The sequence below is a fragment of the Astatotilapia calliptera genome, chromosome 2, assembly GCF_900246225.1.
Source record: "Astatotilapia calliptera chromosome 2, fAstCal1.2, whole genome shotgun sequence".
NCBI lineage: Eukaryota > Metazoa > Chordata > Actinopteri > Cichliformes > Cichlidae > Astatotilapia > Astatotilapia calliptera.
This window is the reverse complement of record NC_039303.1, coordinates 26,444,619-26,467,524: the sequence shown is the minus strand read 5'-3', so window position 1 is coordinate 26,467,524 and position 22,906 is coordinate 26,444,619. Positions and strand designations below refer to the sequence as shown.

At 42.9% G+C, this 22,906-nt stretch overlaps 2 protein-coding genes across 6 annotated transcripts; both read left to right on the top strand.

The window, feature by feature from the left end:
* Positions 1 to 4,810: 4,810 nt before the first annotated feature.
* Positions 4,811 to 21,914, top strand: LOC113035302 (proline-rich receptor-like protein kinase PERK2). 5 transcript variants are annotated; one of them, XM_026190796.1, is made up of 3 exons: positions 13,486 to 13,679; positions 14,089 to 14,200; positions 20,840 to 21,914. In XM_026190796.1, exon 3 carries the CDS (start codon positions 20,866 to 20,868, stop codon positions 21,406 to 21,408), a length of 543 nt encoding a protein of 180 aa, XP_026046581.1. In that variant the 5' UTR covers positions 13,486 to 13,679; positions 14,089 to 14,200; positions 20,840 to 20,865; the 3' UTR covers positions 21,409 to 21,914. The 5 variants fall into 5 exon arrangements, with proteins under 5 accessions (XP_026046586.1, XP_026046605.1, XP_026046595.1 ...); XM_026190801.1 differs by lacking the exons at positions 13,486 to 13,679; positions 14,089 to 14,200 and adding an exon at positions 4,811 to 5,351; XM_026190820.1 differs by lacking the exon at positions 14,089 to 14,200 and having other exon boundaries at positions 13,485 to 13,679.
* Positions 5,346 to 8,375, top strand: LOC113035294 (BTB/POZ domain-containing protein KCTD12-like). Its single transcript, XM_026190780.1, has one exon. It carries the CDS (start codon positions 5,628 to 5,630, stop codon positions 6,477 to 6,479), a length of 852 nt encoding a protein of 283 aa, XP_026046565.1. The 5' UTR covers positions 5,346 to 5,627; the 3' UTR covers positions 6,480 to 8,375.
* Positions 21,915 to 22,906: the final 992 nt, after the last annotated feature.

The window sequence follows — 22,906 nt, the reverse complement described above, 5'->3', positions numbered from 1 at the left end:
GTGTCAGCACAGAGAAGCTGAAGAGAAACCTGAGCTCCCTTTGGCCAGGCTGCTTTATTTAGTTGTTGTTTTTTTTAACTACTACGTCGGGATCCTGCAACTTCAAGAGCCTCTTTAACTTGGCAAGTAGATCTGATACATACTGTACAAGCTGAGATGCTTCAAAGAGCGATCATAGCCTTGTTGGCTTTGTGCAAGGCTGAGACAACAGTGTGGGGAAAACTACCCGGCGCAGTTGCACAATCCTCAAACATGAGGTGAATCTGAAATAGTCTTCCCCAGCAGGATAGAACCACAGAAGTGAATTTTAGCTTGTTTTATGAACTCGTCGCCTAACAGTCTGCTTATATCTACATCATGTGTGGGTCACAAAACAGGTTTTGTGCGCTGAAATAAAAAAACAAAACTAATGGTCCTAGTGCAGTTTTATTATTACAGCAATTTACTGTTAATATAAGTGCCTGAAAGTTAGACAGACTGTAATAGTCAAATTTTTCAAAGAAGCTTTCTTGTCATAATAGAAATAAAAGGTTTAAGAGTGAGCCTATGTGCACAACAGCGAAGCCTTGAACCTAAAACAGCTACATTGAATTCACCCACCATTAATGTCATTATATTGTTGCTTTTCCCATTGTGGTGCTCCCAAAAGGGTATATTGTTTGCAAGTTGCTTGCAGATCTACCTGAAAGCAGGACTGACGAAAAGAAAAACCCCTTCACTTTGGATCAAACACCACATGCAGTCACTGGCCACTTTATTAGGTACACATTGCTTGCACTGGGTTAAATCCCCATTTACATTTAGAGTTGCCTTAATTCTTTTTGGCATGGATTCCCTAATATTTTGGTCCATACTGACACGTGTCAATGTGAATCTCCTGTTCCACCACATGCCATATGAGCTCTGTTGGATTGATTTAGTGACTGGAGGCCGTTCGACTACATTGAACTCGTTGTGTTCAAGAAACCAGTTTGAGATGATTTGAGTTTTGTGACATGGTTAACCTGCTAAAAGCAGCCATCAGATGATGGGTGCACTGTGGTCACAAAGGGATAGACCTGGTCAGCAACAGTACTCAGGCAGGCTGTGGGATATAAATGATGTTCAGCTAGGACTGAGAGCCCAAAGTGTGCGAAAAATATCCATCACACCATTACACCACAACCTTTGATGGCAGTATGGATTCATGCTTTCATGTTGTGATGCTGCCAAATTCTGACCCTACTATCAGACCAGGGAGCGTTTTTCAAATCTTCTGTTGTCCAGTTTTGGGGAGCACATTTGATCTGTAGGTTCAGTTTCCTGTTTTTAGCTGTCAGGAGTGACACAAGCTGTGGTCTTCTACTGCTGCAACTCATCTGGTTTTATGTGTTATAGATTCATAGATGCTCTTTTGCATAACTTAGTTGTTAAGAGTGGTTATTGGAGTTACTCTTGCTCGAAGCAGTTTCGGCAGCAAGCAGCAGGATAGATGCACTTATTCTTCTGCAGGTACCCCTTATTCTCCTGGTTGCTGAATGTAGTTCTTTATACATCCAACTATATCAAAGGATTATGTCTCTTTTTCTTTTTTTTCTTTTCTTTTTTTTTTTACATTTTTGAGGTCAGAATTAGGAGGATTTGGGAAGGGAAAGATCTGTAATGAATAGTGGTGAATGTTGAACCACATTCATCAAAGACATTAATATTTAAGTGAGAAGATTTCATTTGTTTTGGGAGAGAAAGGGGAAACCGCCTCATTTGAATTTTTTTTTTACTAAACTATCCACTAAAAGAGGGAAAAGGAGCGACTCAGGAACAAACTGATTCAATAAAAAAGTTTGGGAAGGTTGTGCGAGGGTGGCTGAAGGGAGTTGACTTTCCTGATTAAATATCCACTTTGATTTAATTATAGTGTTGTGTAGCTATCAGAGTGATTGCTGTCAGCCCTGAGTCATTATTCAGTGGTCTCATTATTAAGCAAACAAAAGCATCTTCAGGCTTTATGGAGTACCACAGACGATTTACTTGCTTAGCTGAACGATAACGTTTATTAATACATAAAAAATCTCTGTGACGTGTGTTGAACACATATCCCCTGTCGTGAAGGATCGATGATGCTTCTTAGTGAGGGAAATGAGGGTACGCCGCCACAACAAACACCTAAGCGAAATGGAGGCAACAGCTTGACCATTTTGGTGAAATCCACAAAATATCTCATAAATCACTCACAGGTGCGGCTGTCAGCAGAAACTGCTGAGGATGCAGAGATCAATATGCAGACAAATCCTCCCTGAGTTAACTGTTCTTTTGTCATGGCATCACATCGTCTGCCAATTCAGCACAAGGAGCCTGTTGAGTTGGGGGTTTTTTTTTTTTAAATTCTGAATTCGTACTTTTTGAGCAACAGTAAGCACATTTTTCCCTTTCCCACCTAAGTACGCTTATCCTCTGCCTCACTCTCCCATGGGTGTGTGAGCCACTGCTCTGCCCATTTTAAATCAGCGGAGCATCAAACACACGCAGAGTACACCTAACAGCCTCAGACGGCCATCAGTGTTATGAGAATTGACAGACGTACACAGATAATCCAACCGTCGCAGAAGGTCAAACTAATTTATTTGATGTAGTCATTTTTGTTCCTAGTTTTCAGGATCAGTGTAGATGTCTGTTGCATAGATGTGATTGGAATGATGAAATGGGCAGTACAAGGAAGGGGGGGAAAGGTTCTGATTCATGCACAAATACTGTATTTATATTAACAGAGTCATTTTCAGTCACTGGCATGTTTCAGTAGGAGTTAGTAACTCCAAATATTTAGATGTGGTTCTGCACTGGAGCGTTTTATGTTGGATATAATTTAGTCTGGACTCCACAGGACTCTGGTGTTAGGCAGCATATTGCTGTTGCATATTTCAGTGAAGATGAACAGCAAATGGAGCCGGGACCGCTCCATCAACTCATTTCATTGGCAGACAGCACTGCCACATTACCTCCATATCCTGTGGTGGCCCACATAACAGGAGTTGTCCAATCCAGACTGTTGCGTGAGGCTGCTGCGCAGAAAGCCAGCTGGAGACCAAAGGCCCTCGGGGAAATTACTGCCAGATTGCTTGGAAAGAGGCAAAATTGGACTGCTTATTTGTCAGTGAAGGGTCTGTGTGGTGGACACAGCCGAAATTGAAAAGACAGGGAGAGAGATTAGGTAGCCTGTTGACTACACGAGTCTGTGCTACCTACTGGCGTCTTTAAACTTTGGTGATTACTCAGTAAGAAATATGTTTAAAAGCTGGGAAGTGCAATTATAATTTCAGATGACATTTTTTTTCTACGTGACTTTAATGATGATGAAGCCCCATAACAGTCTAGTCTGTGCAGTGGGATAATTTCAACATACCAGAAAGCTAAGGGTCAATTCTTTGAATGGAACATTTTCTCACTGGTTCAATAAAAGGAAAGGTTGATCTGGGCTTTTTAATATGGTGTGTTATTCTGCTAGAAGCAGCCATCAGAAGAGCGGTACACTCTGGCCACAAAGGGATGGACATCAGCAGCAATGCTCAGGCAGATTTTGGTTTTTAATTCAATTCAATTCAATTTTATTTATATAGCGCCAAATCACAACAAAAGTTGACTCAAGGCGCTTCAAAATGATGATAAATGATGCTCGGCTGGAACCAAGTGCACACAGTGGACCAGTGTGCAGGGAAACATCCCTCACACCATTACCCCACCACCACCACCAGCAGCAGCCTTAAACATTGATGCATGTCAGTATGGATTTGTATTTTCATGTTGTTTAAACCTAATTCTGACCCTTCCATCTGAGTTTGCAAAATTTGAGATTCATCAGAGCAAGCAAGTCTTCTGTTGTCCAATTCTGGTGAGCAACCTATAGCTTCAAGTTTCCTGTTCTTAACTGACAGAAGTGGCACTCAGTGTGGTGCACATGTTCTGTGTTCAGAGATGCTCTTCTGCATACGTTGGTTGCAACACTGTATGCGGAGGAGCTACTTATGGCTTTCTATCAGCTCAAAACAGTCTAGATATTCTCTCTGACATCTGGCCTCAACAAGGCATTCTCACCCAGGGAACAGCTGGATACTATCTCAGAGTTTTGAAACCTGCAAAATGCACTTGTGATATTGTATAGATGCATGCCTTTACACTATAAAATAGATGATTCAGTAAATACCACATCTATTTGTGACCATGCACTCTGTGTCTTACTTTAGTAAAACCCTGTGTGATATGGGCTGCTGGTGGGTTCTAGTTTCAGTTTCATAGCCGTGCAAGCCGCATGGTCACATCACAGTAACTCAGATCTTAGCTGAGCACAGAGAAGCTTTCCACCTTGCAGAAGAGCAACAGTGAGCCAAACTGTGCTTGTAAATCATTGTGCACAGCGAGGTTCAAATGTGCAGATTTCTGAGTGAAAAGGTATTTAGACTACAGCGCACTATCTCCAATAACAACCCTTTATATCTTTATAATCAGAATTTAAGTTGTTATCAGTGTTTAGGGAAACTGTTTCTTTTAGAGTGCTCACTAGATGTCGCTGTTATCCCACCCCTCTCGCGCAAAGTGACCACACTGATCACTGCGAGCGGTGCCAAAAATTATGGCATCAAACAATATAAGAATTTTCTAAGAAAGCGCGAGGGTTTGAATGTGACCCTGGCAAATATAAGGTTCGGGCAGTGGTGCAGTTTGGTGTTTAGATGGCTTTTAGTCAGGTCTAGCTCACTGATAAAAACCGACCCATTAATAGACCATTATAGGACAACTTGGAGTCAAATCGCACAATCATAACCGCGACTCCACTGGGAGAATCACGGAAAGGTGCTGTCGGCTTGTTCTTGGAAGACTGGGTGTTTTTGAGCTGAATCACGGCAGAGGCGCGTCACCGTAGGGCGTGGTTAAGCGTAAGAGATAAACGCCGTGTCCACCGTTACGATGCAGTTAAGTTACAGTTTGGCACGAGACGATACACCGGAGCGGAGAGTCTGAGCAGCTAACCAGCGCGCGTAAAGGGATGGAGACGAATGAGATCTTTTTAATAACTGTCATAGCCTCTCACTACATTTGGAACTTCGTCTTCTTCGCGTGGATTTTAACAACAATAGAACCTTTAGAGCCGGACTGCTATAAAACGCATTGTTGAAGTTCTGATCCTGTTTGCGCCAGGACACCCAAACGAGATTAGACGAAGAGAAGTCGTAATGAGTAGTTGTGCAAATGGTGCATTTTATGACCAGAGAGCTGGTACGGAAAGCAGAATTTCATGCTCAAGCTACACGTCTACCTGCGCGTAAAGGACATGGACACAACGGCTCCAGTCACCGCTTCCTGAATCCCTGCGCCATGTTTTAGTAAGTAAATGAAAAAGCTGTAGTTAGATTAGAAGCAGCGTGGCAGCTTAAAGCATTTATGCGAGCTTTTTTTCCATTATTTTTACGCGCTGACAAATAGTGCAGCGCTCCAATAGCACAGGACCTGAAATTTGGCAGCCAAGCAGCCCACACCATCGACCGTGAAAGGCTTGGAAACAGTTCCAGTGCTGATCCCGATTTGAACTATAACTAAAACAAGTTAAAACAAGTAAAACAAAGTTGCATCTAAGTGGACGAGCGTGGCAGGAGGCGAACATGGCTTTGCCAGATAGTGGCATATCTGCAGAGGAGATACCCTTTCCAGAGATCATAGAGCTCAATGTCGGTGGGCAGGTGTACATAACCCGCTACTCTACACTCACAAGCGTGCCAGACTCTCTGCTGTGGGAGATGTTTACTCAAAAGTCAGCCAAAGGACTGGCCAGGGACACAAAGGGGCGCTTCTTTGTAGACCGTGATGGTTTCCTGTTTCGTTACATCCTGGACTACATGCGTGACCAGCAGCTGGTCCTTCCAGACCACTTCCCAGAGCGCGGTCGTTTGCAGAGAGAGGCTGAGTTCTTCAACCTGCCAGAGCTCGTCAGGCTTCTGGCACCCAAAATCAGCAAACAGAACTCCCTTGGTGATGAGGGATGTCCTAGTGACACAGAGGACTCCTCACCTGGGACTGACACCTCCCGTAACCTCGGCTCTCTGGGTGCTGCTGCTGCTGCCTGTGCCAGCCTGGTGCCCGGCGCCATGGATGGCAAACGTTCTGGGTTCATCACTATTGGCTACCGAGGCTCCTACACCTTGGGGCGCGACAGCCACACGGATGCCAAATTTCGCCGAGTGGCACGGATCATGGTGTGTGGGAAGACCTCCCTGGCTAAAGAGGTGTTTGGGGAAACGCTGAACGAGAGCCGGGACCCGGATCGCCCCCCTGAGCGCTATACATCCCGCTACTATCTCAAGTTCACCTTCCTGGAGCAGGCTTTTGACAAGCTGGCAGATGCAGGCTTTCACATGGTGGCCTGCAATTCCACAGGAACCTGTGCCTTTGCCCACGAGCAGACGGACGACAAGATCTGGACCAGCTACACTGAATATGTGTTCTACCGTGAGTGAGACTATCGGCTTTGTTTCCCGGTCCCCTCACCCTGTATCCAAGAACCCCCCTCCCCCTCCAGCCTCCAGCCATCCTGTCTTTCTCTCTCTGATGGCTTCTGAACCAGTAGATGTACTGTAGATGTTGTGCCCTTCCATCTCTCTTTACAGCCTCCAGCTTTTATCCTGTGAACAGTACCTGGCCGCTGCTCTGACTCTTCATACCTTCTCTGCAGATCGAACCTGCAGCCTTCCCCTTCAACCCCGAATTCACCCTCCCCCCCCCCCCCCCCATCATCAGGCCAAGCTTTTGCCCTTGCTTAAGCCGCCGCCTCTCCATCTAGTTGTAGTCCCCAGCCCTGAACCACAGCAACCCCACAGCCTTTCCTGCAGAGACTGATACCTTCTATTCCCTTTTTGTACTCTCTATATAGTGCATATGCCTTGGTTAAAGCACAATACTGTATCCAAGAGCTAATTTTGTTGAATAAAAAACACCAGTGTGTCTATATGACTACTGAACCAGTCATAAGGGCATAAGGGAAAGGGCTTCAAAGAGTTGCCGTGATGTACAGTGCTATATTTTGCCTGCTTACTCAAGCAGATCGGACTGTCTCCTGCTCCTTTGAACTAAATTACCAAATAATTGGACATCTTATCAGCCTTGAGGGACGTGAGAAACCCCAACACATGCACACACATACACACACACACACACGCACACAAAGGAAGTGTAATCTAATTTCCTTTAGTTTTTATTAAATGTGTCCAGTACCATGTCCGTGTGGTTTGGGAACGTGCCATAGTTAATCTGTTCTGCTTTGGAGTGAATAGAAAAGAAAAGACTGCAGTGAAGTTATTTTTTCAGAAAAAGCAGATTGAAGTTGTGCGGAGGTCTCCCCCCCCCAAAAAAGAAAGAAAGAAAGAAAGAAAACGGGTTGTGTGGCAAATGTTGAAAAACTATTAAAGCTCAAATATCAAGAGATCTTAGAGACAGACAATGAGAGAGGGGGAAAAAGGTGTGTGTATTGACTGTGCAGTGGAGCTTTCAGTATTTTAATCACCCACACTGATAGGGCAGAGAAGATGGAAGGTGTTGCATCAATTACATCTTAAAGATAATTATTTTCCACAGCCGGTCACATGTCAGAATGGGCTTACACATTGCTTCCTGTTATTTGCGTAAGAAGAAATCAGCAGTCATCACAGCAGATCTTTGGATGTCCCGTAATCAACAATGTTATTCTTAATAACATGAAAAAGAGGTTTTTAATCTCAATGGGATCTTCCTGGTTAAATAAAGGTTAATAAATAATACTCAGTATTAGCTGAAGCGGCTGCGTATTTGACTATAGCTCACTCCTTCTGTACCAGTGAGAAAGGGTAGGATTTGCTGTAGCCAGCCAAAGCCCAGTGTTTTCTCACCACTGTAGCAATGGCAGCTTATAGCGAGCGCGCGTAACTTTCAGTAACTCACAGCCGGCTCAAAAAGGAGCACAAGATCCAGATACAGCCTCAGGACGGGTCTGCACATCATATACCTCAGACTAACATAAACGTGGGACACTTAAATCCAACAAAGGATTCATCAGATTACAGGAAAATGCAGAAATGGCTCAAAATGAGGACAAATAAGAGGTTTCATTTAAAACTGTTCGGGGAACAGGCAGCGCAAGGCAAAGTTCACCCGTGCGGCAAGGTGTCGACTTTTTAGTGTGTCTGACAGTTGTAATAAATGTATTCTGAAATGTCTAGAAATTGCAATATTGTGTTTCAGTGTGATGAAGTGTTGTTGACATCCGAGTCAGTCTGTTAGACCCTGCTGCAGTGTGTCGCTGCAGGCATAGACAACACTGATATTAAAAGTGTTCCACCAAACGCAAATTGATTTGTCAAATAAAATATGCTTTCTTTCTATCCTGCTTGTATTTCCATTCCTAACCCCCAAAAAGGGGGGTTATTTCTTTTTTTCTTTTTTTCTTTTTGAATACCAGGGAGCACAAAGTATGATGAAAATAGCACATTCCCATTACCGCAGTTTCACATTTTAATTTTCGGTGACAATGCAAGTCAATCACAAGTAAAGCCGTTCAAATTTTCATCTCAGCGTTTCCCATCAGAGGAAATGTCCTTGGACACAAACTCTCCTCCGTATGAAATTTTCAGCCCTCAGGCACCATGTCCTCCATCCTTCCATCTGCTTTTCCACTTTTTTTTTTTACCCTCTTTTTTTCTCTTCAGCCTGGACTTGCGTGAAGCATTTGACCAAAAAATCTGAGCCAGGATAGAAACGAGGACATGCACAGATAACAGGCCTTGTCCAAGCAGATTAGAAAACCCTTATTTTGTTGCCAATAATTGACCAAATTTCTGTGTGCAGTCAAAATCTTAAAGATTGAATCTAAATTTCAGGACTCCGTAGTATTTACAACCTCCCGCAGAGCAACAGTTTATCCATTTCTGAGAGACTAGAAATCATTTTTGTGTGTCATCAATAAAAAACAACAGCAAAATACAATATAAGTACAAAGTATTTTCATTGAGGGCAAAGGTGTCATAATTTACACTCGAACAACAACCAGACTTAAGGATTATGTATGTGAGGCAGTCACGTGTCTTTTTATAAACTCTGTCTCAGAAGTTCTCTACCGAGCGATTATCTCATGCTAATTATCTTAGTATAAGACCTCTAAACCTGATCTCACTCTGGCCTTGATAAAAGCATAGCTAATGAGCTTCACAAAACTTTGTGAAAAATTTATGTTGCTCTCTAATTCAGGGAGAAAAAAAATGATCCCCCCCGCCCGCTCTGGAATGCATGACAAATCCTCAGAGACCAGGACAATACTGTGCCTGCAGTGTCTCTCCAGCCCAAATAAACACAGTCACAGGCAGCATTCCTCTGTCGCTGTCCTCCGGCGGACTACAGCAACACGGGAGTGCCAAGGTCAGTCATTAGCGCAAACATGGAGAAACATGCCTTCGTGTGAAATTTCAGGCACTGGCCTCCTTAACCTCTCCTCCTCTCGTCAGCGCAAATTCCTTGAGATTCAACAGCAGCAGCGAGATGCGTGGAAACGTTGACATTCAGACGCTGACATTCAGAGCATCCACAGACCAGACGAAATGTGCGCGCTGAAATTCAGTGGTGTTTTTTTTCTTTTTTTTTAAATGTGTCTTGTGAAACACGTGGTTGAAAAGTGTAGCATTGTCTGCTCGTGTGCTTGCAAAGGCAGCAGGTTCTCACTGTGTCGCCACAGTATGCCTATTCATATTCAGTGTCACAATAAAGATATTTTACCATGACCTTTTGCTTCTTCATGTTTTGGGGGGGGGAACGCAGCAGATTGCCAAATTTCAGCTTGTCACACAACAAATTATCAAATGAAATCAATCATTTGTTGTTGTTTCAAGCGCAGATTTTCACATTTATGAGGACTCATTTGTCACTAAAGTCGAAGGATTCGAGAATGAGTGCGAGACTGGCTTCTCTGCGTGCCTTCAGGCAGTGATTTGACCCAAGCTTTTGCTACTGTAGGCTGCTCTACATGACAACATGCTTTGGCCCTGTCTCTTTTCCCTCTCTGAGGATGATCCTTGTCTCGGAGCCAGCTGGGTCATTGCATTCTCTATTTGGAAAAAGAGGGGAAGAAGGCAGAAGAGAACAGGAACAGATGCACGTCAAAGGAAATGGGGATTGGAAAATGGGGCACAGAGAGATAGATATTTGGGAGACTGCGGGGGTATTTATTTGACAAGGATTCGGTGTTCCCATCTGATCTCTCTTCCTGTTATTTGGAGAAGGGGAGGACTGTGCTGTAAGATGCTCCTCTGCGGCCTGTCAGCTCCATCAGCACCCCCAAAGAGATTCAGTCACACTGCACCCAAGGGATACACTGCAGAATCAAGAGCACACTCAGTATAGTTGCTATCACTATCAATCTGTAGCATGAAACCAGCACAAATGGGGGGTTGTTGATCTTTACCATAAGGAAGAAACAGTATTTTTTATCATCTGTTTGTGATTCATGAACTTCACCATTAAGCTGACTAAACTTAGCCAAGATTCCTAGACTACATCTTTCTTTTTCGGGGAGAGACATATTGCATGTGTGAGAGTGACAAGACAAGGGTGAGTCAATTTCTCAGCACCTCAGATGTCTGAAAGCTGCTGTTCCTGTTCATTCTGAGCCTTCAGCTGCAGCCATGTGGCTGTACTTGTTTATGTCTCACTGCCTCGTCTGCTTTTGGATCTGTCTGCCAGGATAATTTGGCTCTTGTTGTTTTGTTCTGTTGCCTTTACGCTTGTGTGTTTTTATTTTTTTTTTTTTGTTTTTTTTTTGGATGACAGGTTGGACAGGCCTCCGTTTCGGGTGCGTCAGTGCGACTGAGGTCCACTCCCTCTCACACAAACATGCTGAGCGTGCAGTTGGCATCTCTAAACGCACGCTCACACGGACACGCGCGCTCGCGGGGAGAGGGAAGTTGCAACGAGAAGATGTGCAACACAATTCCCGTGCTGGGATTTTGATTCTGGGCCGTGAGGTTTTAGATCTAATCGACTGCCTTGTTTTCACTCTTCTTTGAGAACAGTTTAAAATGCATTAGCAGGCAAATAAGGCATTTACCTCCCTCCTCCTCTCTTGATGGCAATTAAAACAAAGAGAAGAACATGCTCATATAGAACAACATCATTGCTGATAATTACCTTGGAGTAGCACTGACCAACCTGGGCGGGGGGTAGCAGCGGCCTGAGGTGCACCGCTGTGTTCTCCATCAAAATGTCTGTGTGTGTGTGTTCACCCCTTGTTTGCTATTGCTGCCATGCAAGCCAACATTTAGGGAGTACAGTAACACTGGCTTGGGACTTCTTGGTCTCATTGTGTGTGTGTTGGGCTATTTATAGTGAGTCAGGCACCGAGCCAGATGTGTACCTTATTCACTTGTATCGCTCTGTCCTCCAGCTTTTCCACATGCCTGGCTTCCCCTCATTCTCAGCTCCTACAGAGAGCAGCTGTCACAAAACATTTTCACCCCGAATGACAAGGGAAGGGGGGGGGGGGGGGGGGGGGGACAGGAGGGACTTCATTGTGCTAGGACAGGAGATGGTCACGTCAGGGGGGAAGCCAGAGGGGGGAGTGACAACCTGGAATCACTACTGATTTACAGTGCTGTTATCTCATTACTCTCCCTGCATTGCCAGTTTGTTTTTCCCTTTGTCGGCGCAATTCTCCAACACGGAAATGATGGCTCTGTGCAGGCACTGAGCAAGAGCATGAGTGGAATGAAGAAGCACGATATAAGTTGTATAGTAAGTGAAAGTGTCAACGGGGAAATTGTAGGATAAGTGTAAGCAACAAAAAGGAAGAACTGAAGTGGCAAAGCTTGGCATATACAGTCCCACGGAGACTATAAATATGTGACGAGGCAGGAGCAATTTTAAAAGAAAAGAGGCACAATTAGGCCAAAATGGAGATGTAATAGATTGGATTGGGAAAGGCAGGGTGGAAGCTGCCTCAATCGGCATGTTAAAAGAAATGCAATGATTCTATTTTACGTAAAACTTGACAAATTAAAGGGAAGTACTTCTTGGCATTCATTCTCCAAGGGTCTGTAACTTCCCTGGAAAAAATCAACACAGTTAAATCAAAAGATATTCCCTCATTTTGTGTTTTGATGGCGCTGGTGGACAGTGCTAACACTTGGTACAAAATCTCCCGTAGGTGTTTAATTATTTTGAGCTCTGCTGACTGTGAAGCATATAATTCATATCATTTTCATTCTCATCAAAACAGTGAACCCGCATGCCCTATAGACGGGGGGAGTTGTCATTCTGGGAAAGAAGACTGCCATCATGATAGAAACTTTTAATGATAGGATAATAATGATCGCGCAGAAAAACTTTGTACAGATTTGTAATGACACGTTCCTCTCGGGGGGCAAACCACACCAGTAAAATGTCTAGTTCAGCACAATAGAGCCACCAAATGCTTTCACTCCAGAGGCCATTGCGTCAGCTGTTTCCTTGATGTGTCACCAAGAGCCACGTTGGGTAACAACTGCCATTATCGTGTCCTGTGGTTTTTTAATCAGGTACTAACAAAATGCTGATTTAACTCTAATTATTAGAGTTATTAATAATACTTATTAATGGCCCATTAATACTTATTAATGGGCCATTTTAACTCTAGTAGCCACCGCAGGTACTCCTGTACAGTTACACCTTGCTAGAAACCGCTTTAAGCTGATGTGAGCTTTGGGAACCAGCCTGAACCATTGATATACAAGGCAGGACAGATCCATGCTTTCATGCCAATTACACCAAATTCCGAGACTCATCAAACCAGGCAATGTTTTTCCATGGTCCAATTTTGTTGAGCCTGTGCTTTAAGGCTGTGTTGTGCATTCAGCCATGCTCTTCTGCATACCTTAGTTATGACAAGTGGTTATGCTGTTGCTGCGCTTAACCTCAAAGCAGTCTGGCCAATCTTCTCTGGCATTTTCGCCCAGTGAAGTGCTGCTCGCTGGATATATCTCTTTAAAAGTCAACAGAGAGTAAAGAGCAATATAGAGCTGTATTATGTTTCTCTACTGATATCTCTAGAATTTGTTCTTATTCTGTAATAAATTCAGGTGTATTAACCCCACCCTTTATAAATACATTTATTATAAAGGCTATACGACAGTGTTTTTAAAGTTTTATATTGCATGTTGGTAATCGGGCTTAGTTTATCCATTTTGAGGAATAAAATGATCTATTCCAATGTTCCTATGCAAACAAATATCTCTCAACAATGAATTATTCAAATTTGTTGAATTTGATTTTCATGCCATCCATTAATGACAGAACTGGAAAAAACATGCGACTGAGCGTTTCTGTGTCTGTGCTGGTCTAAAGGAGCTCACAGTGTCTGTGAGTGCTGTCATTAGAATAGGATTCACCTTGGCCATCTGGAGACTTGGGCTCTAATCTGTCCCTCTAATTATCAGTAATCTGAACAGTCAGGATTGGTCTTAGTGCTGCAGCCCAGGATAGGGTTGGACTTTGCTGAAAGCAGGCAGGAGGAAAGAGGAAGCAGGTGGCACAGTAGCTGCAGGAGCCGAGGGGTGCCAGGATGGACTTTAGGGTGCTTAGGCAGGCTGGTTATGCCCTGTGGGAGCCAGGTAGCAGCTCAGGGTTTTGAAAGGAAAGCGAAGATAAAGAGGAGGTACTTGAGGCAGGTGAATCAGCAGACACTCAGACTGAATACGTGCAAGCATGCAGAAATAAGAAAAATGTTCTGGTCTTTTCTAAATGCAGTGAAACACCGTATCTGTTAGAAATTTAGCGCTTGTAAATTTGTTCCAAACTTTTCCCACTATTTCACCCTCTCTTTCCTCTGACCTTTACTCCCCTTTTTAAGTTTTCTTACATAGCAGCAACTCTCTGGTCTCCAGCTGTTTACATCAGGCATTTCCTCCACATTATGCAGATTGACAGATTTGTAATTGCTCTGAGACTTGTGAGCGCACTCCAGTGATTTTGACATAGGCAGCTCTGTTTATGCCCCAGCATGTAAAGTTGATGTGAAGAATAGAATATTACTATGTCTGATTACACCCCCGTATGTATTTGCTTGTCGTCAATCAGAGATAAAAAGGACAATGAAAGAGGCGACTGTAGGAGGCGACGCTCGCACTGTCATTAGGCACCATGCAGATCGTTTGACAAAACAGAGATGGAAATCTGAGCTGAATACGAGGTAATTAGATATGGAACATGCTGCAATTGGCAAAACTATGTAGCGTGCAGTTTCCTTTGAAACAGCAGGATACAGCCATATGTACATCTCCACAAAGGATAAAATGCTCCTCTCAGTCTGAGAGACATTACTATGCATTTGTGCAGCTCTGGCTCCTGCACATCATTGTGCCGTTTCCATGGAGATGATGATGTCCTCTTGTTTGCCAGTCTCTCCATCCTCAGGCCACGACACCTGTCAGCGGTCGCAGTGAATTTTAAAAAGTACCGGCAAGCTGATTGACCCGGTCGTGGCTGCTGATACGCAGCTTTGTTCTACACTCATCTACTGTTTTTAGGATTTCAATTAAATTTTTATTAATTGACCTTGTGTGAGTAGCAGATATATTTTGACGAAACATCCAAGCACAACAAAGCATTTAGGGACTTTAAAGCCAGTGCAATATGAAAGTTTTTCCTCTTTTTTTCAACAAACCAACATATCATAAACATTTGTAGGCTACTAACAGACGGTGTAAAAGATGGCTGCAGCCACTATGATGTCACCTGCTGTTAAAAAGCCTCATATTGAACATTGTCTCCATCACCATTTTGTTGTTATGAAACTAAACTTGATGAGGGTAAAACACTTCTCACTGTGAAACCAACGAAACTGCACATGTTCCAGGTTCAATATTGCAACTTGCTAATGACGTTGTTTGAGCATTCAGTTAGTGTTAGCCAAGAAGTTAGCTAATGCTTTTATAAATTATCACTAGCAAACCAACATTAGTAACCTAAATTTGGCCAGACTTGATAAAATATTTATCATATTGTATAAATTAATAAAGAAAACACTTGAAATGCTTACTATATCTTCTAGAAGATAGTTTCATATAAACATCGCAACGCTATGACATCACAACTATATTGACATGGACAGACATTATGATGATGCAGGAACAACATCAGCACAGGGATATCAGCTCTTATATAGAGTGTATATACATCTTTTTTAATTTGTAAAACAGACATAACGCTTTATTCAGCATGATCTCAATTTTTTTTCTATAAAAAGAGTAGTAGCCCCCTCCTGGCCATTAAAAAGAAAACACATTTGAGGCACACCAGCATTGGCTTAGTTTTTAGAAATGGAAACAAAGTCCATCTATCATGCTGTCTATGTACAGCATTAGCAGTCCCTTGAATATTTAACTTATAAAATTATTCAGTTCAGTGAACTTTTAGTAGCATGGAAATTTGAGGTTTAGCTTGCTAATGATTCCCTCTAGCCATTACTTCCCAGCTTTGTTATGGCAACATCTGTGCGCTTCAGCTTCAGGGCACAATTCTAGCAAAGACCTGACACGGGACCTGAGAGATCATCAGTTGATCCATCAACTGTTCATCAAAGCCTCATCAGAAATGGTCTCAGTGGCAGGGTGGCTGTCAAGAAGCCATTCTTAAAGAAGGAAAGCAGGGAGAAAAGGCTGAGCTATGCACACAGAACTATTGGCCTCCCCAGATCCCAGATTTCAGCCGCAAACATGAAGTCACACAGCAGTCTGTGAACATACTAAAGCCTTGACTTTAGTTTGATGGCGACCTTGGTGTGTTTGGAGTAAAAAGTGAACATTTCAACAAGGAAAGAATTAGCAATCATCAGCTATCGGAGAGCGTTATCAGCTAACATTAGCATGTTTGGTTAGCAAAATGTCAACAGAGCCTATATGGCACCGATACCAGTTAATCAGTTCTTACTAACATACTGATAAAAATCCCAGTATTTACCTCACCAAAGATGGAACATGGACTTCTTAGAACTGTTAACCACACAGTGAGCAATGCTATTTGTCTGATATTATTGCATTAAAATAGGCCAAAAGGCATTAACATAAACAGTAGCGGTGAAGCTAGCTAGCAACACAGCCACCTGTATCATCAGCTACCTGTCACTCAAAGTGGCCACTAATATTAAAAATTACTACTAATTAAAAAGAATCACGTCTTCTCCTGTTGTTATAAAGTGGGTAAATTAGCCATACAGACTAAAAGCATTTTTTGCACCACGATGTAAACATATTTATTTCTGCTCAAAAGCTGGGCATTTTATTATGAGAATGATTTGTTCAAGTGGCCATTTGACATTTATCATTGCCTTTTTTAACCTCTTTATAATTACACAAGTCAAAGAAAATCCTTTATTTTTATTTCAATTGACTGTTAATATCAACCCAGCTTTATTTAAGGCCCTACAAGCTGTTTCATGGCTTTATTTAGTCTCCGTGTGGGAATAAATGGTGCGCTTTGATTTGACCAAAATGAAAGATCCAGGTGACAGCATTACAAACAGCAGAGGAGACGTTTTATAAGAGAGAGGTGATAAACCTCGGCAACAGTGACACATTAGAGTTGCTAATAGCAGTAATGATGGCAACGCAGGGATGTGACACACTGAACAGATGGGAAAGGCAAAAAAGGAGGTGGGGCGGGTGATGTGTGCGAAAAAGCTCTAGCTTTTGCATATATCCCTGGAGAAGTGGCCCGGGGAAAGGGTTGAGTGCACTCTCTTGCTGTTCTTCTCCATAAGGCTTAGTGGTGGAGGAGGAAAGCACGGAGCCCTTCCCCCAGTGGATTACTCCTCTGACACTACTAAGCCCCCATACTCCCACGTTCAGGAAGCCCACAAACACATGTATTCATCATGAAGACACTGAATGCACCAAATGCACAAGCACACACAGCGGAGAACATCTTTCTACCCCGTTCCCTCCTCCCCCTACATCCTTTCTTTCCCTCCGTCTTTAGCCGTCCTCCTTTTCATGCCCAGAATAACAACACACACAAACAAACAAACGCATCTGCCCATACGCAAGCACACCTACACATGCACACACACATACGCTTATATATGCATGCCCAGGCACACACAGCTGACACTGACTTGCTCTTGCACACTAGCTTGAGCACTTTCTGTCACACACTCGCATTCAGGTATTCAGAAAGCCAAGGAGCTGGGAGAATATGCCGTGCCGCCTCCGTTTGACACAAGCAGCTTTTGCCGTTATGTAAGGCTGGTTAGCGTAATGATAAGCTCTGCTAAAGGAAACAGTGCAGGCCGTTGTGTGTCATGGTATGTCTGTGAGCATGTCTGTGTGTGTATATGTGTGTGTGTGTGTGAGCATGTGTGTGCTTGTTGCACTGAACATGTTTGAGAGTGCTTAACTGTTCATTTGCATTTTCATGCACTGTACCTGCATGCTTCACAGCCAGTGGAAACGTGAGTGATCACAGGAGTAGGTTTCATTGGTAAATGGAAGGAGACACATTAGTTGTGGGATCTCAGGGTCTTCCCCCAGGAAATTTTGAGCTCCACACACTTCGTTTCTTGCATTCTGATGGATTTTTTCACCCCTTTGCATTTTTTCTGCATCAGTTACTGGTAGACTTTTCTTGAATGGGAAATAGCAAAAGTCAGACCCCCAAGGTAACAGTCCAAGTATGCTTTTTTTTCTTATTTAATATGATCCATGTTGCATCAACACACACACTGAGATCTTGAAGTCATGTGATGGCTAACCATGTGACGTTAACTTGTATGTCATTTTGGACATGTGACAATTATGGTATGCACTGGAGCGAGGTACACACAAGAGAGAAGAGGAATGAAAGTCGATGAAAGCAAGAGAAAATACACGTGTGTGAATGAGAGGGAGACACGTGGAAATATGAGTATGCAAGGAGCAGAGCTAGTGAAGGTGGAAGAATTTAAATGCCTTGGGTCAATGACCCAAAGCCACAGACAGTGTGCTAGAGAGGTGAAGAAGAAGAAAAAGAAGAAGAAGGGCATCTTTGAGACTAGTGTTGGGGTGATGTGTGACACAAGGATAGCAACAAGAGTGAAAGAGAAGGTTTACAAGGTGGTAGTGAGACCTGCTGTGATGTATGATTTGGAGATGGTGGGACAGACAAAAAAAACAGGAGGTGGAGCTGGAGGTGGCAGAATTGAAGATGCTAAGATATTCATTGGGAGTGATCAGGATGAACTAAATTAGCAATGAGTACATCAGAGGGACTGCTTGAAGCAGTTTGGAGACAAAGTTTGAGAGGCAAGGCTGAGATGGTTTGGACATGTGCAGAGAAGTGATAGAGAATGTATTGGACAAAGTTGTTGAGTGTTGATGGTGGTGCTTCCAGGGAGGAGGAAAAGAAAAAGACCTCAGTGGAAGTTCATGGATGTTGTGAAGGTGGACATGCAGAGGATTGGTATGACAGAGGAGGATGATAAACATAGGGTCAGATGGAGGCAGATAATTGGCTTTGACAGATTATCTCATCCATCTAAAGAGAGCATCAAATAGATGAAGAAGGCAGTCAAGGTGACAAGTGGGTTTAGTGACTAAGGTCCTAATCACAAAGCCCTAGAGACCATCTGTCCATGACCACCCAGCACTGTTTATGAGAAGAAAATGTGTATTCCTCGACAGGTTGGCAAGTGGTTGCTGGAGGTTCATGGGAGTCACTAAAACCCCAGTCAAACAGACATGGAGGCTGGTAGTTGACCTCCTGGCAACCACCATCAAAACAGAAAGATGTGCATTTCTAAGCAGTTGGTAAAAACTACTTTGTAGATGCTTTAATCACTAATGATTGCTATGGTTGACCATAGTTTCCATGCAAACTTTCCTACAAACACTCACCAGCTACTCTGCGAGTGGTAATTAAACTGTGCAAAGTGAGGCAGAAACCAGAAAAGGACACGTTTGCCTTTTTTCCTTCAAAATAAAATGGTTGCAGTGCTGAGGCAACCAATTTGAGACTTGCAAATGAATCGTCTCCATTTCCAAGCAACCAAAAGGAAGGTTTTGGTGCAACATCCTCCTTGGGACCATTTTCACCCTGTGAGAGCCAGCAACCTCCAGCTACCCTTCATGGAAAAGACATTTTTCCTCTTGTGACTGGTGGTTGTATCATATCCAATCTGGTTGAAAACTCTTGAGCTGTGTGCACATTACGGCATGTCAGAACCCTATATCGACATTTGTGTTTGTGTTTGCCTGGATCATCGTGTTCTGAACTCCTAATACCTGTTCAAAAATTTTAAAGACCTCTTGCTGCAGAAGAAAAACATTTCCTGCTGAGTAGTATTGTAGCACAGTGTTTAGCTTGCTCCCATGTAATGTGAATGACGGGATAAATGTTTTGCTCATTCAAATGCTTCATACTGTTTAACGTCCAGCCTAAGAAAGAACATAATATTCAACAAAGTGGATCACATGACAAAACAGTTTGAGAATACATAACAAATATACAATATAGTGAGATTTAACATTACCTGTGGTCAAAATGTGAGATTAGTATAAAAGTGAAGACACATTTTTAAGCGCATTCACTTTAAGGTAGATGCAGGTGCTTTCTGCAATTTCACAAGCAAATCAGAGCGTGTGTGCCATCATGCATGCAGCAGAAATAAAAGGACAGGAAGAGGCTGATTGCTTGCTCAGTGGTTTCATTAAAAATAAATAAATAAAGAGAGGGAGAGAAATAGAAGCTGCATTTGAAAATGGTACATTGGTTTTCAAAGACCGTGAGGTACACAATGTACACACACTCTAGTTTTTCCAAGAAGTGCCATAGCAGCAGCATCCTCAGTTCTCACACAGAGATGAGATGAAAAATCATCACGCTGTGAAAAAAAAAGCTTCTTAAGCTTTTGGTCAGGAGGTTTCACGCCATCCGTTCAGCGCCAGTATTTATCTTCACAGATAAACAGTCATGCAACCAAAGGTAATTTAAAACTGAAAAAAGCAGTGAAACCGCCCTCCACTCTCCTCATCTCTCACGCTGAGCTCCATTCTCTGCTAATTACTGCCTCCATAATGCTCCTACATGCTCTTGTGCCAGCGTGTGTTTACTTTTGTACTCTTGGAGACAAAAAACTGTAACGCTGAAGACTCAGGTGTTTGTTTCTGTGCCAGCCGCACACTACTGACACACTCTGATAAAGAAGAGGGAGTAAAAAAAAGAAAGAAAGAAAGACAGGTGAAATGTAATCAAATTTTTGTGGAAAGCTTCCCAGGTGGCTGAGACCTATATGCAAACAGAGCAGACATCTGAATGTAAATGCTTGTTATTCGTATACGTTTCATTTTTATGGGAACACTTGTCGGTGAATGGTAAATGAGAAAAGCAGTACAACTCTGAAGCCTGTAAATCGAATGCATTGCTGGATGCAGAGAGTGATTAGCTTAGCTTATTTTAGCATACAGACTAGAAAGAGGAAAACAGAAAAGCCTGACTGAGTCCAAAGATTGTTACGCCTACAGGCACCTTTAAAGCTCCCTAGTTAATCTGTGTTCAAGTCAAATCCAGTACTTATATATAGTGTACATTACTTTCCTGGCAAACTCACCATGACTACAGGACTGTGGGCGGTCGTTATGCCCTCCTGTCTTTCAGGCAAGAACTAGTATTCTGGAATGCCCTCCCTATTGATTTTAAGCTAAGCTAATCAGCTGGATTTGTCTGTGTATTTACTGAACATATGTAGCCTATTGTATAGACACAGTAGCAATATTTTTATTTCACTATAAGCACGAAAAGATTTGAAATCAGCATAAATTTAGCTCATAAATATATATATTTTTTATTTTTTCTGCAGGGAGTTCATCAGATATTTCCAAGGCAATGACCTCTGACCCCCCAGCAGCGACTACCACTGAAGCAGTGACCTCTAAACCCACTGCCGCACCTACACTGTCAGCCACAGCAGAAACCAGCAGCAGTGGCCGAACCCAAAGCCTTCCTGAAACCAGCACCATCCCAACACTGGACCTCCGAAACCCGCTTCCTCCTCCCCTAACACCTCCCCCTCCTCCTCCTGCGCCAGACATCCCTGACCTTCCACTGCCATCACCCCCGGTCTTCCCCCTTCCTCTGCCTTCATCCAAACCTTCTTCATCATCCAGTCCTCCTTCTCCTCCATCGCCACCTCCCGCTGACAGCCCCCAGCGTCCTACCACGCTCAAACTAAAGACGCTTCCACGTCCCAGCGTCAGGGAGAACGGCTGCCCCCCGCCTGGGCTGGATGAGGATGAGGATGAGAGGAAAATGCTGGAGGAGGATCTGAAGAAATGCATCGAGGACTTTAAAAAGATCCGCATGCCCAAAGTTTTTCCAGATCGCAAGAGGCACTGGCAAAGGGACTTGCTAAAGAAGTACAATGCATAGAGAGCTTTGCTGTGGCATCATAAGGAGCAAACCTGACAAGGACTTTAAAACAATGGCGAGGACATGCTGCTAGCGCTTTATATTTACATCGCTTTGATTCTGACTTTGTGAAGAGTGTCAGCAAAAAACCTCTAATGTAGCTTTTGCATGTCAACAGAAGTGAACTGCTAAAGTATAGTTCTCCAGCTGAGCTTGTCTAGCAGACATGCACTACATTTGATGTGTTTACCCAGCATAGAAAACATTCACGTCCAGATTGTGAGTCATACGTATGTTTTTCCCACACAAGGTTTTTTTTTTCTTTTGGAATAGAAAAAATATTTGGACTCATTTTCTTTTCACTCAGTCAAACAATATTAATTGGAGCTTTCTGCCCTTCTCCCTGTACCATGTCTGCTGATCAAGCAACTGGAAAATGTAAGCAAAGTTTGAAATTTTAGGCGTTTGACCTTAATGATGCAAAAATAAAAGACAGAAGTGAAATCTCTGGTGCTAATCATCTAAAACGCCTCACCTCATCAATATTAACTGTCTGACTTCAAAGCCCTTCTACAGTACTCCTTTCTGCCTCTGATTCAGAAGCGTTGCAATTTCGTTCTTTTTGTGATTACATTATCTTCCAGCCCGCACTTTTGGAACAAGGGGGGATCAGAAAGAGAAAGCGGTGTACCAGGAAGGAAAGTGGGTAATTACAGGCAGCCAGAATGTGGAATAATAATGACAATAATGACTACATGAAGCAATGCACAGTACCATTTGTTCCTCTATCTGCTCCACATAAAATGCTCATCCAGCTGCACTAATGAATTACCAGGTGTGTGTGAGTGTAGTCCCATTATGGGCTAAATGATTTCCATAAAAATAAGGGGAAAGAATTTATTTTACATTTACTTTGTGTATTAATTCTGAACATCATAGTATTCAACCATTTAACAAGCAGTAATATCGTTCTGGAAAATGTGCGTACTTGCTTTCACTCTGACATGAGAAGGAGACTCTCCCGCAGTATGGAGCTTGGTGGTTAGCTTAGCTTAGCCTAGCAATTGGGAAACGGCTTGCTTTGAAAACCAGCCTGCCACCACCTCTGCAGCTCTTTTGTAACATGCTGCATTTAACATTTATACAAAAAAACAACTTAAATCTTAAACTTGGCTTTAAAGTGTACATTTGAACTCTAAAGAGTGCCTGCTTCTACTTTGTATGCCATAGTATGCTACTTTGTCAGTTTCTAGCTCCTGATTATTCACAGGCACTAAAAAAACGCAAGTACACACTGTGCAGTTCTAGGGTTTAATGTATGAGGATATGATAAAATATAATCTGGTCCTTGGGAGGTCTTAAAGTGATGTACATGCAGCTCAGATGAACAATAAAACATAACATATCACACTGCGTCATTATGTATTTAATAAAAATTAGGCCAAACTACAGAAGCAGTGTGTAAAAGAATAAGTACACCCTTAAAGCACCAGTATACCCTCAAATTGGTTGCTTTTGA

Excerpts from the sequence above, each read along its gene's own strand:
- LOC113035294 (XM_026190780.1), top strand. The coding sequence starts at position 5,628 with ATGGCTTTGCCAGATAGTGGCATATCTGCAGAGGAGATACCCTTTCCA.
- LOC113035302 (XM_026190790.1), top strand. The coding sequence starts at position 20,592 with ATGACTACAGGACTGTGGGCGGTCGTTATGCCCTCCTGTCTTTCAG. Across the intron at positions 20,638-20,839 it reads TATGCCCTCCTGTCTTTCAG|GGAGTTCATCAGATATTTCC; the intron begins GCAAGAACTAGT and ends TTTTTTCTGCAG.